General features: G+C 50.7%; 2 protein-coding genes across 5 annotated transcripts in view; one reads left to right on the top strand and one right to left on the bottom strand.

Moving 5' to 3' along the window:
- The first annotated feature begins 2161 nt into the window (after positions 1-2161).
- ARSG (arylsulfatase G) overlaps positions 2162-16334 on the top strand; it is a 40794-nt gene continuing 26621 nt past the window's right edge. Inside the window, exon 1 of one of the 4 annotated variants that reach the window (XM_042802644.1) lies at positions 2162-2369. The gene's annotated coding sequence lies outside the window, so the exon portion shown is untranslated. Of the gene's footprint in view, positions 2370-14858; positions 15132-15726; positions 15868-16334 lie in introns of those variants that run through there. The other 3 variants (XM_042802640.1, XM_042802643.1, XM_042802642.1) reach the window with 3 other exon arrangements.
- SLC16A6 (solute carrier family 16 member 6) lies at positions 7536-16244 on the bottom strand. Its single transcript, XM_042802645.1, has 6 exons — positions 15995-16244; positions 13615-13857; positions 12856-12999; positions 11928-12056; positions 10073-10894; positions 7536-9437 (listed from the first exon to the last, which is right to left on the bottom strand). Exons 2-6 carry the CDS (start codon positions 13847-13849, stop codon positions 9196-9198), a joined length of 1572 nt encoding a protein of 523 aa, XP_042658579.1. The 5' UTR covers positions 13850-13857; positions 15995-16244; the 3' UTR covers positions 7536-9195.

The following is a 16334-nucleotide window of genomic DNA, read 5'->3' as shown; positions in this document are numbered from 1 at the left end:
GGCAGGTTCCTGGCCGCCCTCGGTGCTGTCTGGCCGTGTGTCTGGCCGGGTGTGTGTCCGTACCCGGGCCCTGCCCGGGAGCCACCACCTCCCGCCCGGCCCGGGGTTACCACATCGGCGGTGAGCGCCGGGCAGCCTCGGTTTTCAACTTCCTAGCAGGATGAATTTCACAACCCCTACGTTGGTTTGTGTTTCAGCTGTTGCTGTAGATACTGTAGCTTCTGTCCGTGCGTGTTTTCTTGTTTTTCTCATCTTTCTACGGTCTTACAGACGTAAAAACTGAAGGAGCACATAAGTTCAGGGTTTCCAAAGGAAACTGTGGTCTGAGACATGCAAAGAAATGTCAGTGGTAGAGAGTTATACTTGTGGTTAGTAACTGTTTATTTGTTTTGCTAAGTAGAAGCAGGTGTTACAGAGGACTCGGGGTATTTGGGGGAAGAGGCAGAAGGGTTGCGTTGCTCACACCGGTTGGGGGTTGAAAACCTCCTAGCCAGTATTAACCATACTGTTTTTAAATACAAGAAGCAGAATGCAGTGGAGAGAGAGCATGATTTTGCTTTAGTCCTTCAACATTAAGATTAAAATCTTTCATTTTCTTATTTTCATTTCATGTGTTACTTCTTGAAGACCACACTATCAAGGAATGCATGAAGACGATAGTGAAACAGTGTCAGGAACCCAAATGTGTTCATCAAAACCCCTACAAGCGTTCAAGGAGAGCTGCAAGTGGTTATTAAAATGCCTTGATGTGCTGCAGGACTAAAGCATATAAGCAGAGCATATAGTAAATGCAGAAAAACTCGTGTATTTAAAGGGTTACTTTCTGTCATTTACTATGGACTATTTTAAAATTTACTGACAAGAAACTACCAGTGCACTAAAAATTCTTTACTGAAAAGCTAATGTTTGTATCATCTCTTGGCTGACACTGGTTGCTAACGTGATGCTACAGTATTTGGTCTCTGCTGATGCCACGTGTATCCAGGGATGTTTGTCTTCATCACTCTTGAAAATTTCTTTTCTAAATAGGGCCCGGGGTGTGCTGCACCCCACACAGCTGCAGGTGGTGACTTGTGCGGTTTCATTCTTTCTATTTTATAAGACTAGTAGTAAAATTGCAGGAATGGGAGTCCCTGCGTAGAAGTAAAAAGTTATTTGCAGGTGAAAGGGGCAAGTGTGAATGAACAGCTGGGTTTTGGGGTACTGGCACTACGTGGGGAGAGATGGGGTGGGTGCTGTCCTGAAAAAGGGTCTCCAAGTACCAGGGTCTATCCGTAGTGTGGGTCGCAGGGAGAGGAGCAAAGTCTGGTTGCATCTAAGAGTTTGCATCAAGATCCAGAGAAAATGCCTTGAACTTTAATCCAGATTATTTACATAGTTTCTCTCTTTTTTTTTTTTTTTTTTTTAATCAGGTTCACAGATTTAATTGGCGCTTTGTGCAAGAGGTTTAATTTCCTGTATCAGGATGTTATTTTTAATTACTGTGACCAGGATTTGGTTAGGCTTCCGTTTTTCTTTACATTAGCCAGGTAGGATGCTTCCTCCTCTGTGCCGGTAAATTGACTCCCTCGTACCAGGGCCCCAGGTCAGGCTGATGGGGGAAGAGTTCCCACTGGGCACAATTTTCGGGATTAATTTTTGCTCTTTGCTTCACAAATCTACTTTTGTGCTCCCTTCCTGGTCTTACACACTGTCAGCAATTAATTTTTCTAAAGTGTGTGAATTATCTGCTATTAAAAGTACACACCAGTGTGCATCTAGATATATATTTTTTAAATTACTCTTTTGAAGCAGAATCACTTACACATTTTGATATTTATTGCTGTTGTTTCCTTGCTTATTAAAATTTAATTTTACATAAATATATAGTTTATGGCCAGTTATCACTTTACACACGGTTAGGTGACAGGTTTGGTCCCCTATGCTGTGCTGAAGGTGCTTTTTACTAAGGAGAAATCCAAAACATAGGTCAGGCTGCGAGATGAGTGCCTAGTCCTTGAAGACAAATGCCGAAGTTGAAATTCCTGTCTCATTCGAAGCTGTGCAAAAGAGATTGAATAAAAATGTTTGAGATGTGAAGATACCAGTGGAGATCTGGGAAGGGCAGGGGTTGTCTCCATGAAAACATTTTACGAACCAAAACTTGAATGTGGTTTTGTAGTTAAATATTTGGGTGATCTCTCTGCATCGGGATTTGCTCTAACTGCCGTGGAGGGAGAGGGTTTCCACCTTCTCTTTTCTGAGCACTCTTGATTCCGATATTGGAAGAAGCTGCGGAGGGCTCTGACCCCTCACCAGGGGAGGAGAACAGCCAGCAAAAAGGAGAGGAAACAGAAAAACTGCCTTTATGCCTCCAAACTCCTTTCCAGGTACGGTTCATTTAACGTATTTTACTTCTGGCAGAGCGCGGGGAGTTGTAGGAGTTACCGAAGGAGGGAAAGTCTTGCGAGGCCGGCGGGGTTTCGGTGCGGATGGGGGTGGGCACGGGGGTGGCTGAAGCTGTGGTTTGGGGTTTTCGAGGTGCGCTGGTGCGAGGGCAGAGCCGAAGCCCCTCGCTGGGTTGTGCGCGGCTGCTGTTTGTTCGGAGAAGGGGCCGCCCTGTGCGGGCAGCAAGGGGAGGACGGCGCCTCTGTCCTGCGACGGCTTTTCCGCCTCTACCCGGGGCGGGGAGGGGGGGGACCCGGCTTCCAGCTGCCTGTCCTTGGCAGCGCCAAACCGCCCGGTGACCTTCGCCTGGTGGGACCAGTTGGCTGGAGCCCGTCCCAGCAGCACGGGAGGCCTGCAGCACCCGATAGCGCCCAGGGGTGCCCCGAAGCGGGGCGCGGGGGGCAAGGCTGTGCCTGGCTGACGCTGATAAGCTGTTGTTGCTGCGGCCCCGGGGTGTGTGAGGGAGGAAGATAGAGGCTCACGGGGTGCTCAGTACCTGTTATTTGGCAGGGTGAGGGCAAACTCGGAGCAGGCACCGGAGGGAGGCCTGGGGCTGCAACAGAAGTGATTTTTCGCGACGGGGAGGGAGCCCTGCGGTGTGTGGGGAAGGAGCTGGCTTTTCTGGGGGTTCGGCTCCAAGCAGGGCATGGGCTGTTGCTCCGCACATGTTTCCCGATTTCAAGTTGCCTGGCGCCCGCGTTGCAATATTTGGCAAAGGTTGGCTTGTCCCCCCCGGGGCGCTGCTTTCGGAGGAGCAGCCGGGGAGCATCCTGTCCTGGGGCCGCAGGGATGCGTCCCGTCCCGCGGCGAGGCTGGCGTCGGGTGCCGGCATGCGGAGGGCACCCTGCCCTGCTCTTCCCTCCTCTCCCTGCAAACCGGAGCCTGCTTTCACACCCGGCCCAAGCTCCCTAGGGGAATGGGATGTGGGAATGTGAAGGTGTAGTAATCGCTGGGCCAGCCCCTGCCTGCGGACGCCGCAGTTTGAGTGGAAGTGGCCGTGCGTGTCGAGGTGTCCTCAAGTCACCGCGGCGCTCCGGCTGCCAGGGCCGGCTCCGACCGGGACGCGCAGCCCCTGCGTGGTCACCGCCGGCAGAGAGGAGCCGGGGACACAGACCTGCGAGGGGAAGGGTTTGCATAACTTTGGTGAAACGCTCTGCCCGGGAGCGGATAACAGGCTTCAGCAGCAGGTCCGTCCGAGGGGCAGTGTCAGAATCAGACCTTGTCACGCGTCTTCCTGTCCTTCGGGCGATCTGTGCATCCGTCGTCGCCGTGTTATCTAGTTCATCTACAGACGGTTTCTACTCGCTGTAGGAAACCTCCCCTACCGTCACACACAGCGTGGAGGTGGAGCGAGGGCCACGTGTACGGGCCGCTGAGCTGGGGGTTAGGGCACCGTGAAGGGAGGTGGTCCTGTTTGCTCCGTCCCCAGGCCAGGGGTTGGGGGGGATGCTCAGCAGGGGTTGGGGGGATGCTTGGCTTAGGCAGGAGCATCACCCTGTTACTGTGCACGGGCAGCAGCGGGAGTGGGAAGCCCCCCCAGCAAAGCTGGTGCTGGCTGCTCAGCGCCCGCCGTGCCTGTCCCCTGCCATCCTCAAACCCCAGGTATAATTTCACAAATGGCCTTTGCTCTCCACTGATTTTGGGTCTTTGTCTCATTTCCCAACATCAAACAAACAAACAAACAAACAAACAAACAAAAAAAAAACCAAAACCAAACCAGCCACATCAACAGCAAAATGCAAAAGCCTCGAAGTACCTAAAGTGCGTAATTTTGCTAACTACACACAGCACAAAGCATAAACTGGTGGAGATTAAAGTGAATTAGTGGAGCAGAGAGGCAAGACGGAGCGTACCAGCATCGCTGGGGAGAGCAGGTCCCTGAAGCTGGAGCACAGGGTGATGCTCAGCACCCCGGTTTGCCGTCGCCCGACTTGGTCTCGCTGCTTCTCGGGCTCTTTGGGGCTGCCTTGGGCCGTTTCTCTGCCAGGCTGACTGCGGCAAGCAGCCAGCAGCGGGTAGAGTAGAAAAAGACGTTCACGACGTTAATGAAAGCTTTGACAAAAAGGAAGCGAGGGAAACTATTGTCTCCTCAGCCTTATTCTCATAATGTCTGCGTGTAATAAGTCTTTTGGTTATGCTTGTGGCTTCTGTGACAAAGCAGTGATTTAGGGGGCTGTCTTTACAGAGGCAGAGCTGCTCACACGGGCCAAAGTGCTGGTGAGTAATATTTTACCACAAATTGTTGTAACTGGAGCTTGACAACTGCAGTAGGAAGGAGGGTGGGGGATTGCATTTGATTTATTAGATGACTTGCTGCCGCTTGATGCTAGCGCAGGCCAGGACTTTGCAATTCCTGCAAGGAGAAGTCGGTGTGAGCGAAGCCGGGGAGGGGAAAGCTCCACGTCGCGCTGCCCGGCTCGGCGGCAAGGCACCGCACGGGATCGCCAGGAGCCCTTCCGCCGGCCGCTGGGAACCGGGGTCGTGGCTTTTGGTGCGGACTGCGAGTGCAAAAGGATTCCTCGGGGCAGTAGTCCTTCCTCTCTCAGCCTGCAAGCCAAGCCAGAAGTTAAAGGGATGTTTTCCTAACCCCGACCTGGGAAGCATCTTTGAGATGAGCTTTAAAGAGGGAGGGAGGGAGGGAGGGAGGAAGGCTGCTGCTGGGGCTTGCATCACTGCAAATTCAGGTCATGTTTACTACGGGCAGCTGGAAAATTATGATCTCAGATGTTAACAAGTAACATCTGAAGGGAAGCATTAAAACATTCGAGCTGTTTTGTAAGCACCTACTTTACTCTTTTCTGAAACCAGTTTAGCTATCTTTAAAGATTCATTTGTCCCCTTAAGTACCTGATGTCAGCTTCTCTAAAGCGAAGAACAAGAGGTTGCCCTTCCTTTTAATTTCAAAATGGTTTTGTCCTTTCATATTTTTTTTTTTAAAGACCCCAAAACAACAAACAAGCCCACTGTACAGCTTCCTTTCTGCTTCAGAAAGGATAGATACCTACGGTCTGAGGGCTTTTTGTCCTTCTGCAAGCTGACCTTGTGTAATTTCCTTTATTTACATCTGGCTGGCACTGGCCTCATTGACTACAAGAGTTCATACAGCCACTCTTGAGAGGAATACCAAGGCCTGCAGAAGCAAGTTCTGCCCTGTGTTGTCCCCTTATTTACTGGTACAAAGTAGATATACAATGCCACTGAATAAATATTCTTATCCTATTTTGTTCTGGCCTTAAGGCATTTGTATCAGGATAACAGAGGAGGTTGTGGGCAATTAATTTAAACCAGGTGGGAAAAATTACTCAAAATTGTTTCTGTTCAGGGAGACATCTGATAGGGTTACAGTTTTACGTGCTTTTATTTATGTGAACAGTGTGCAGCCTTTGTCATGCTTTTTTCTTTTTTTGGGGGGATTGTTTTTGAGGAAGCTGTTGCAAATGATGTTTGTTCACTGCTGTAATTGAGCCAGAGTCAAGTTTGGAGACAGATTAGCTTCCCAGGACTTTGGTATTTGTGTTAAGTCTGCGCCACTTGTGTGTGTGATCACCTCTGTTCTAGAACTTTTGCAAGCAGAATGAAAACAAATGACACTTAATACATATCAGTGGTGTGAGGATTCCTTCAACAAGTAGTTCTTTTGCAGATCTAATACATGTGTTGGTATTTGGAATTAAGCAGCATGGGGTTTGGTGATGCTGGGAGTTACAGGCTAAGCAGGGAAGGGTGTATCTCAGCTGGTGTAAAAAGAAATAAGGTCTGAGGGAGAGAAAATTGCCCTTTAGTGCAACTATCCTGCTATTTAGTAGTTTGATTCCTGATACATGAGGCGCCTAGCCTGGCATGAAGAAAGTATTCTGCAATTCAGCGATGATAAAATAATTACATGATTGCGTGCTGCTTGAAGACGTGAGGATAATGTTCCCAAGTGCCACCAATTCAGTCACCAATCAGAAGAAAAGGCTCCTTCTAATCAGGCCTCCCCGGGTAAGGGTTTACAAGAGTACCCTTGAGGTCAGCACTAATCTACCAGCTTCTAAGCTCCCAGTTAGAAGAGGGTAGGATTGCCCAATTTGCAGGGCAAACACGCTCCTTGGGGCTGAGGAAGCAGCACGTGATGGGCCACGCTGCCGCCAGCCCCCACCCCAACCTGGCCCAGCCCTGTCTGAGGGATGGAGAAGAGGGAGAGGAGGAAAGGTTTTACATTTTCTTTATTAAAAGAAAAAAAAAAAAAAAAAAGAGAGAAAAAAAAAGGAAAAAAAAAAAAGTTTATTGCAAAACTCAGTGTTTTTAGAGTATTTCCAGAGTCCACTAGGTACGTTACAAACAAATCAGTAAATCCTGCTTTGAACACATTAAAGCCTGGCTTCTGGGTCTTCTGCGCCCGCACACACACATACTCACTCGCTCCCCTGCTCGTGCCGCGACACAGACAGGAACAGAAACGTACTGTGAGGTCAGTGACAAACATATTATTTGACCTGTATTGGAAACTGTTGTAAAAAAAAAAAAAAAAAATTAAATTACAGTAGAACCTCGCAAATCTGCAGAACAGGGAGCTTACACACACACGCAAAACCTGGAGGCCTTATTCCACTTCCAAGCAGAGTTGTAATAGCAAAGTGCTGTAGTGAGGTCTCGTATCACAAAGACTTCAATAATCTTACAATTATAGTCTACAGAACATTTACCAAAATGCTTGAAGTATCATAAATTAACAATAAATAAAAAGTACATCTTAATGCAACATCGTTTGTTCATTTACTCACTGATTCACAAAACTCTAGTTCTCTGTAAAGGGTCTTCCAGTCCTGGGTGCAACGCAGCGAGGTTCTGCTGGCCGTGATAAAGTGCTGAGGCAGAGGAAGGACACGAGACCGCAGGTCTCGGGCAGCGAGGATGAATTGCTCTAGCCACTTGGTTGCAAGAGTGCCTGTTTCTTTTTTTTGTTTTATTTTGTTTCTTTTTTTCTTTTTTTTTTTTTTTTTTTTGCTTGAACATCTAAGACAGAAAAAAAACAAATCAAGCACCTTCCCAAAAAGAGGTTGTTTTTTTTTTTTGTTTTTTTTTTTTTTGTTTTGTTTTTTTTTTTGTGTGTGTTTTTTTTTCTTTTGTTTGTTTTTTTTTTTAAACAGATTGTCCCACATTTCTATGGCTGGTAAAATACAGACAGGTCAGCATAGCAGTTAATGCATGATACCACTTCCACTTAAATACACAGAAATGTTGGTTTGGCTTTTTCTCCAAACCAAAACAGACTTGTTTTATTTGTCCCCCTGAGTTGCCTAGAGGCGTTAAGATGCATATAGGTGGGGTAAGCAAGCTTGTGTCACTGTGAGTAGGAATCTCTCCCATTAAGACTAAATGACGAGCTAATATGTTGGCTTTGATCATTCCCTTCATGCCTTCCACGTGCACAGGCTCCAGTTCTCACTGAAGTCAGCAGCCAAAAAAAAAAAAAAAAAAAAAAAAAGTCTCTAAAAAACCTCTTGCTGACTTTGGGGGAGCAGGGAGAGCCGGGGAAGGGGGTACAGCTCAGACCAGCCACCCCGTGCCCCCGCCGGTTGGCAGATGCGGGGAGCAGACTGCGAGGGGCCGGGGGGGCTTCCACCTTCATTCAGCAATGGGGCAAAGATTTCCTTGTGCACCTGGAAGCGAAGGTTTGGGGTACATTAAGACATACTGGGCCAGATCCTCCCTGTGGGGTGGGCTGGCTACGGCAGCGGAGCTGGGTCCGGTGACCCCAGCTGAGGCCTTAAGGAAAGAGATGCTGGATCTGTAGTTTATTATTTGTTGGTTTGGTTTTGTTTTTTGTTGTTTTTTTTTTTTTATGTTGTTGTTTTTTTTGTTTTTTTTTTTCCTTTAAATAACTGGGTTACCTAAGACCTACCTATTAAAAACAGCTACACTCTATGCTGTAAGAGTAAGTTTCCCAACAATTTCACAAGCTAGCAATACAAGATAGGTATTGAAGAGATTGATATAAGGACAGCTTTCCGTTATGCAAAAGATGATTTTTCCTCTCCAGTTATTTAAGCTAACCTCCTTTAACACTCTTAGAATAAATTAATAAATACTAGTTAAATTAGAAACAGTACATCAGATCTGCCTATCAATAGAAAACAGTTCTAAGGATACCAATCAGGAGAAGAAAAATGATCTTATGAAATATGTGCAGCAATAACTGGCCATAAAGACATACGGAGCCTCCTATTTCCCAGCATTTGTGACGTTCAAGTTAATTAGAAGAACATTATCAATGGTTTAGGTCAGCTATCTAGCCTAGCCTCCTCCTCAAATCTAAAACATGAGTCCATATTCTTCCAGAAGAAGATTCAGTTGGCTACTGGTGGTGTACGAAATGCTCGTCTCCAGTTCGTATCATCGGTTTCTTGTCTGCATGGAATTTGTGGTGGGCGATGGGTAAGGACAGGCAGAGGCTGAGCTGCTTCTCTGTGGCTGTTCGCAGTTTTTCTGGGATCAGTCGAACCTTTACCGATGCTTATTGTCAGGAAAGCAGGAGTGTGCATCACATCTTCATGCTAGACAGTTGTTATTCTTATGCGGCTATCTGTATTTTCTATAGAGCTTTCCATTGTTGGTTAAAAAAGTTCTTTCTAATAAAAAAAAAAGTTGGTAGCAACTGTTCACATTTAAAATTTCACATTCCCCTTAGAATGTAGTTTTAAAACATGGAGCAGAGCTGATGTTTTCCCCAGTCTTACGCCGAGTACATTAGATGGAAAAGGAACAGAGGTTTTTTTTTTTTTTTTACACCACACCATCACAGCCTTTTCCTGAATTTTCTGCTTTTCCAATATCCATTTCAATAAAGTCATCTGGTAACTCCGGGACAACCTCTGCCGCGGTCTCCTCCGCGCACTGCTGCTGGCGGTGGCACAGCCCAGCCTTGCACGGTCTCACCAGGGACAGAAACACAGCACCCAGGACCATGCCAGCAGCACAGGAATAAAAGGCCGAGCTGTAGTTCTGTGTCGTATCCACTAAGACACCTACAGAAAACACATTTACAGCAGTTAACCACAACCGACTCTTCCTCTCCCTTGCCCATCCATCCCTCCTGTAGGATTTTTAATTTGAGTACCACTGCATGATTTCATTTGCAATCAAAAGATACTCAGTGACAACAGATGCTACCTTAAAAAAAAAAAAAAAAAAAAGTGAAAACATGGTGTTTAGCAGTACACAGTGTCATCTTCAAGCAAGTTAGAAGCCTCTGGGCACTGCAGGGATGCTAAGCCCGAGATGCATCAGGCATCTATTTATTACGATAAAGACTTCACCTTTCTGCAGCGCGTGGCAGAAACATGCACAGCGAGAGCAATTCGTTTCTGCTGTTTGCTAGAGCCTGAAGTGATGCCAGTTTTAGGTTTCTAACAGGAGCAGGGTAGCACTGCAGTATTTTCCTTTACTCTGAGGTTCCTCAGTGGAAACTGCCTCATCTGTGGGACTCTGCAGAGCTGCATTGCAGCAGTCTTCTGGCTCCAAGAGACTCCTAATACTAGTTGCAGGGCTTTTAGGATAGTACTGTGATTCACACTGCCAGAACACTCTCTAGACAAAGATCAGCACCAACAGCTGTCATACCAAAAAAAAAAAAAAAAAAAAAAAAAAGTTTTAGAGTTACCTGCAAGGGGTGGTCCAGCCAACCCAGCTAAGCTTTGAATGAAGACATAGACTCCAGCCGCAGAAGACATCTTTGCGATGCCAACCACGTCGTCTTCTGCCAGGAGGGGAATATGCGTGCCTGCTACCGTCCCGAGCATGAACCCAAAAAATATGCTACATGTCATCAAGCCCCAGAATTCAGAGGCAAAAGGGAAGGCAAACAACGCTACGGACAGCAGAACGACGCAGATGAGTTCAATGTAGATCTTGCGGATAGGCTTTTTGTTGAGAACCCAGCCAGCTGAAATTCTTCCAAAGACCTCTGCGATCGCCATGGCAGACAGTATGTATGCAGAGTGGTCTTTGCTGATGCCAAGGCTGAGGCTCAGTGGAATGATGTAGAGGGAGGGAGCAAAGAAGCCCAGAGTAGCAAACAGGCCAAAGAATGCATAACATATAAAGCTATAGTCTCTCATCACAGAGAAGTCCAGTAGTTTGGTATTTGGTTCTGGAGGGGTGCTGTTATTTTCAACAAGTATCTGTACGTGTTCCTTTGGTTCTTCACTTTTCGGCTCTGCTTTGGTGTTTCCAGGCACATTGCTGGGTGAGGTAGTTATTTCTACTCCTGAGTCTATGGACTCTATTGAGGTGCGTGTTTGCTCGTTTTCAAGCATGTACTTTGTCTCCGTGGGCTCTTCTGGAGGCTGTGCTTTCACTTCTTCTTGCTCTTTGATGATAATGGGTCGCAGCAGTGATCCGCAGATGACAATGCTTAGCTGGAGCACCCCGACAGAAAGGAGGCTGTATCTCCAGCCAATCTGCTCCTTCAAAGCAGTAATTGCTGAGGGAAGAGGGCAGAAGAAGAAAGTATAACTAGAAAAGCCTGTAGTTACACCCAGGAGCTATTTGAATTTCCAGCTAGTGAAGTAACTGGAGCTTCATCACTGGAGGCTCCCGAGCACCTCAGCTCTTGCAGGGGCTGAGCAGGGGTCCCTGCTGGACCATCCTGCCTGGGGCCACCCAGGGGTCTGGCACCCACATTCCTCCCATCAGTTGCAGGAGACAAGAGCTAGAAGTTGTAGTTAACATCGGGCTAGCAGAAGCTACCCTCTTGGTAGCCACTTCTGAGGTCCCCAGTCACTTTGGATGCGCAAGGACGAAAGTGGTGTTATTTTTAGTGAGTGAGAGCAAACTCAACATTCAAGTTTCCTCTCTCAGCTGACCCCACCCTGAAACCAACTACTAGAGGAAGTCTCTTAGCTCTACTCAAAGGTGCATGTCACTGCTTCATGAGGAGCCCTCATCTGCAACCAAAGCAGCTTTGCAACGGTTATTAGCTGAAAGGAAACGTGCGCAGCAGAAGAGCACCTCAGCTGCAGAGGACAGGCGGTGGCAGGGACGTGCTGCCTGGGGACAGGTCCCCAGAAGGCTGGAGCAGTTCAGCACCCCATGCTAAGCACAAGCCCACTAACCTTTAGGAGCAGTTGTGTGTGCTGTGCGTGTTTTAAATAGCTGAAGTTTCTCGGTCTTATTTTTAGCCTGCTAGATCTATATAGGGAACCCGTCGGGCTGCGTATCAGCGAGGCACGTCCTGCTCTGGCAGGCGATGCTGGGGAGGGCTCGGGCATCACTGGGCAGGTCTCTGGGATCACTTATAACCCTTCCCGCATCACTGGGATCACTTATAACCCTTCCCAGGGCACGAGTGCCACGGGCACGTGAGCAACCACCTGTGGGCTTTAGCAGCTCACAGGAAGGTCCACAAGCACCCTGGTATCGGTGGCCTTCGGCTCCCATTTGCTTGGGAAAAAGGACTGGAGCAGTGTCGAGCTTTAGGCATGCACGTGTGAACACCCAGTGATCGGGCACTGTACCTGGTGCAAAGGAGAAAACAGCAAAACATTCCCCTGTAGATGCCACTGCTGTGACCAGCGAACGTCTTTTGTCAAAATACTGTGATAAAATGGTGACAGTCGGGAGGAAAGAGAGGCAGTATCCAAGGCCTGTGAATAAATGCCAAAAATTGCCATAACAACAAGTAAGGGAGGGGGAAACACCGATGCAAGAACACGTTAAGTCAGCTTTCCCAGTGGCGAGATTACAGTATCATTTCGGCCAACTCAGCAAGTCACCCTGGAAGAAAATCATTGGGGAAACCAGAATGTTATTTTTTTTAAATTGGAGAGGGGAAAAGAAAAATATAAAAAAAAGAAAGAAAAAAACAAAACCAAGAGACCCAACCTCCCAAATCTGCTAGATAATGCCTTCTGTACCCCAAAAAACAGTGGGGTCCACTTCAAGGACCTCATTGCTTAAAGAATTTGAGCCTGTAGCAATTGCTCCCCTAAGCGAGGCAAACTCCTGGCCACGGACACGAGCAGGACACCCGGGCCAGATTGGAGAGGGGGTAAAGTGTCAGGAAAAAAAAAAAAAAAAAAGCAAAGAGATAAAGGGAGAGATTAGAGGATTTGAACCCGTGAACAGCTTTCATCTCCCCAGCGATCCCAGTCAATCAGAAGCAACCGGTGCGGCTGCACCAGCGCGGTGCGCTGCGGGACCAAGTCCCCGGGGTGGGACAGGGCAGAAAGCCAAGCCTTGAGCCCAGCTCACCTCCTCTGCCAGGAGGGAGAGGCCAGCTTAGAAGGGGCAGCACCATTTCTCAAGCATCCCGCCCCCCTCCCCCCGTGCCATGGGGAAGTCAAACCCCCCCCCCCCCCCCCCAACCCCCGGCCAGAGCCACGCTTGTGGGAAGCCGCAGGAGAGCGCGAAGCGTTCGGCAGGTACGGGAACAGGACGACTCACCAGAGATGACACCGATGGTGACATACATGTCCACAACAGTGCGGGCAAAGGAGGCGGTGACCATGCCGGTGCTGATCAGCACCCCTCCAGCCATCACCACAAAGCGGTGGCCGAAGCGATTGCTGAGGACCGTTGACAGAGGAGCTGGATGGGTGGGAGAGGAAGAGAGCGTCAACACCCAAGTCAGCAACTTCACCAGCTACCAGGCTCCTGCAGAGGCTCCTCTCGCACCCCTGCCCCGGTGACATGCCACCTCCCCTGCCAGCCGGCCTCACGCCGCAGAGCATCACCCTGGAGCCATCCTTGGAGCACAGCGCAACTCAAAGCACTTAGGATGTGCTAAAAAAAAAAAAAAAATCATCACGAGAGACTCAAGACGGGTGCGTGGCAGCCTGGGACAAACCTGCAGCAACGTCCACAGACACCAGTAGAGGCTCAAGTTCTTTCTAATCCTTTTCACTACAGAGTTGGGTTTCAAAACTCTTGTTTTCACCCCTTGCTGATAAGAGCCGGGCCGGGGTGAGCGACGCGGACCACGTCCCTGTACCGCACAGCACGACACGAGATGGGGCTCAGAGGGACTGCTGGGCTGAGACAGCCATTTCGTGGTGTTTCAGGAGCACGCAGCCTCCGGGCTTTATGGCTGTTACTTATAACGGAGCCATCAGAGACACGAAAGTCACAGGTACCAGGTCCACATGTGCTGAGTCAGCAATACGACTGCCCCTCGCACTCGCGCTGAACACCCGTTACTCTTACCTGTGAAGGTCTGTACAAACACACATATGGATATTATCCAGGATATCCTGCTGTTGGTTTCATCAAAGCTTTCCATCAGGTCATTGAAGAAAACACCAAATGATTTTATAATGCCGTACGTTAGAGCTTCCACAAAGAAGAAAGCAAAAGCAACTGTCCAACCCCATCCTCCGTCAGGCACTTTAGTATAAACATTTGCAGCGGTGCACGGCATTTTTACAGCTTTGACAGTCATTTTTTGATCTGGAAAAGAGGGGAGAAAGAACCAGGCATCAGTTTAAGATGAATTTTGCTGAAAGAGGCATGGCCTAGCAGCTGTAAAACCCTAAGGCACCACTAACCAGTCCCTGTGCTGCCGAGGGATTAAATGCAGGAGTTGGGTTGAAGTTTCTGCTTTTGTCACCCCGCGGGGCTGGTTTCTGCTGGTGCCCTTTGAGCCCAGGAGCAGAAACTCTCTGCTCAGCAGCCAGGCGAGCTGTTCCCATCAGCAAAACCCAGCGCCCGGGAGCTGTCATCTGTAGTTTGGTGCGTGGGGGTGGAGGGATGCAGTTCGTGAAAGATCCACCGCAGGACCCAGCACAGGCTGGTGGAGCCGCAGGAACCCCCCCCCCCGGGGAGCACCTCTCCTCCCCGCTGCACCCTCCTGCCTGGCCCAGGGTGGCCGGTGACACCTCAGTGACCCCCCCCCCCCCCCATTTGCTGCGGGGTCCGTCAACGATACAACCCACCGCCTCACCCTGCGGTGTCCTAAAGCCACCGCTGGCACTTGGGGTGACCCTAACTCCTCGGGAGCCTGCCCGTTCCCCAAAACGGCTGCCCCAGGGCTGCCCTCCACGCTGCAGTCTGGTAATAGGAGTTGGGGCCACCCCCCCACTACCACCAGCTCCCCATGCTGTCCCCTGCAGCCCTCGGGGTCACCGTCACCCCCCCAGGGCAGGAGGGGGGCTGAAGCCCTAAGGGCTGCTTGGGGATCACAGGGGGTGTGTGTGGGGGGGTCTTCAGCCCTGCCCCGTGTCACTCAGGACCCGTGGATGTGAGGGGGGGGGGGGAGTGGGGGCAGATTTTGTGTCCTGCACAAGGTGGGGGGGGTTCTCACCGAACCCAAGCGCCGTCACACCTGCACGGGGCAAGGGGGGACAGTCCTGGGGTCAAACCCCCGGCGCTGGCTCCCCCCCCGGCCACCCCGGGAGGGGACTGCGAGGTGACCGTGGGCAGCCACTGACCCCACGCCCACGGCGTCCCGGGCGCAGCGTGAACCTGCGGCTTTTGCGAGCGGCGCGTTTCCTCCCCGCGCCGCCGTCCCCAGCAGCCACCAGGCATTTCCCTCCTCCATTTTCTGCTCCAGATCATCGGCAGGACTTTCTCAGCAGAGGAAGCCAGAGCGGCTCCGGCAACGCTTCCCCATCCCACTGGGGAACTTCTCACGGAGGAGCAGGCGAGTGCGTGCGCTTTCCCGGTGACACCAGCACCGACACCCACCGGTGACCCGTGAGCAGCCCCACGGGAGCCTGGCCGGGGTGGGTGATGCAGGGGCTCACCCTAGCAGTCCCTTGAGTGGGTGTGTGTGTGGGGGGGGGGGGGGGGGGGGATTTGTGCGTGTCTCAGCACCCCGCGGACCCCTCTGCGGTGCTGCGTGGCGGGTCCAGGCTGGTGCACGGTTCCCTTGGGGGTTTTTCTGCCGAGGGATGGAGCGAGGCGTGGGCTCCAGCATCCCTCGGTGCCGCCTGTGCCCAGGCTCTGGTGCAGCCGGGGCTGGGTGAGGGGCGCAGGCAGGACCACCGCCGTGTGCCCAGGCGGGAGTTCAGCCTCTGCCTAAAGTTTGTGGGAAGTGCCTGGATACAACCCCCCGAGAGAGACACCAGGGCTGCAATGAATTCCTGTGTCACTGCACAAGAAATGGGGGGGGGAGATTAGATGAGAAGGAAGCACGCTATTTAAAAGCAGAAAAAAAAAAAAAAAACAAACCAAACCAAAACAAAAAAAAAACACAACAAAACCCCAAACCTTGGCGTACGTTATGTACGTTTAAAAATTAAAAGAAATTACGATGGGGGGGAGGAGGGGAAAATTAAAAATTAAAATGCCAGCGCTCAGGGGCCCGGCGTGGCCCCCCTTTCCCTGCATCACTTTCCGAACATTTCAGACCTGATTTCTGCATCGCCACCGCCGCACCGGCTCCTCGGCGGGCGCCGGGGCCGCCGGCTAAAAATAAAGGGATGCGGAAAAAGACGGGGGGGAGGGGGAAGCCAAAAGGTAGGTAAAATTAAAAATAATAATGATGCTGTTTTTTTTTTTTTTTGAAAAAAAAAAAAGCCAAACAACGCGCTCCCCCCTCCTTCCCCTTTTTTTTTTTTTGCTCCCCGGGCGGGAGCCCACTCACCGGGCGGCGCTGGGTGCTGCGGCGGGGCTAGGGGCTGCCCATGGCCGGGGCAGGGCGGGCGACCCTCGGCGGCGAGGAGAGGAGGAGGGAGGCGAGGAAGAGGAGGAAGAGGAGGAGGAGGCGGCGGCCCCTCCGGCCGCTGCTGCTCCCGCTGCCCGCGGCGGCGGCGGTTGCTCTGCGCTCGCTCCCGGCCCTTATATACCGGCTGGAGCCGGTCTCCGCCGGCGGCTCCGCAGCGCCATGTGCGCGCCGGGCCCGGCTCGCCCCAGCGCCGGCACCGCGTGTGCGGAGGGGGCGGTGCTGGCGGCGGGGGGGGGGGGGGGGACGGGACACCCCCACC

The sequence above is a fragment of the Tyto alba genome, unplaced genomic scaffold (assembly GCF_018691265.1).
Source record: "Tyto alba isolate M040663 unplaced genomic scaffold, T.alba_DEE_v4.0 Super-Scaffold_39, whole genome shotgun sequence".
Lineage (NCBI taxonomy): Eukaryota > Metazoa > Chordata > Aves > Strigiformes > Tytonidae > Tyto > Tyto alba.
This window is presented reverse-complemented; position numbering and strand designations above follow the sequence as displayed.

What these genes read in the sequence shown, in the direction of transcription:
- SLC16A6 (XM_042802645.1), bottom strand. Translation starts at nt 13,849, where the DNA reads ATGACTGTCAAAGCTGTAAAAATGCCGTGCACCGCTGCAAATGTTTAT. An exon ending in GTTTGTACAGACCTTCACAG is followed by an intron (nt 13,000 to 13,614) that starts GTAAGAGTAACG and finishes CCACCCATCCAG; the next exon opens with CTCCTCTGTCAACGGTCCTC. An exon ending in GGCTGGACCACCCCTTGCAG is followed by an intron (nt 9,438 to 10,072) that starts GTAACTCTAAAA and finishes TGTTTTCTGTAG; the next exon opens with GTGTCTTAGTGGATACGACA.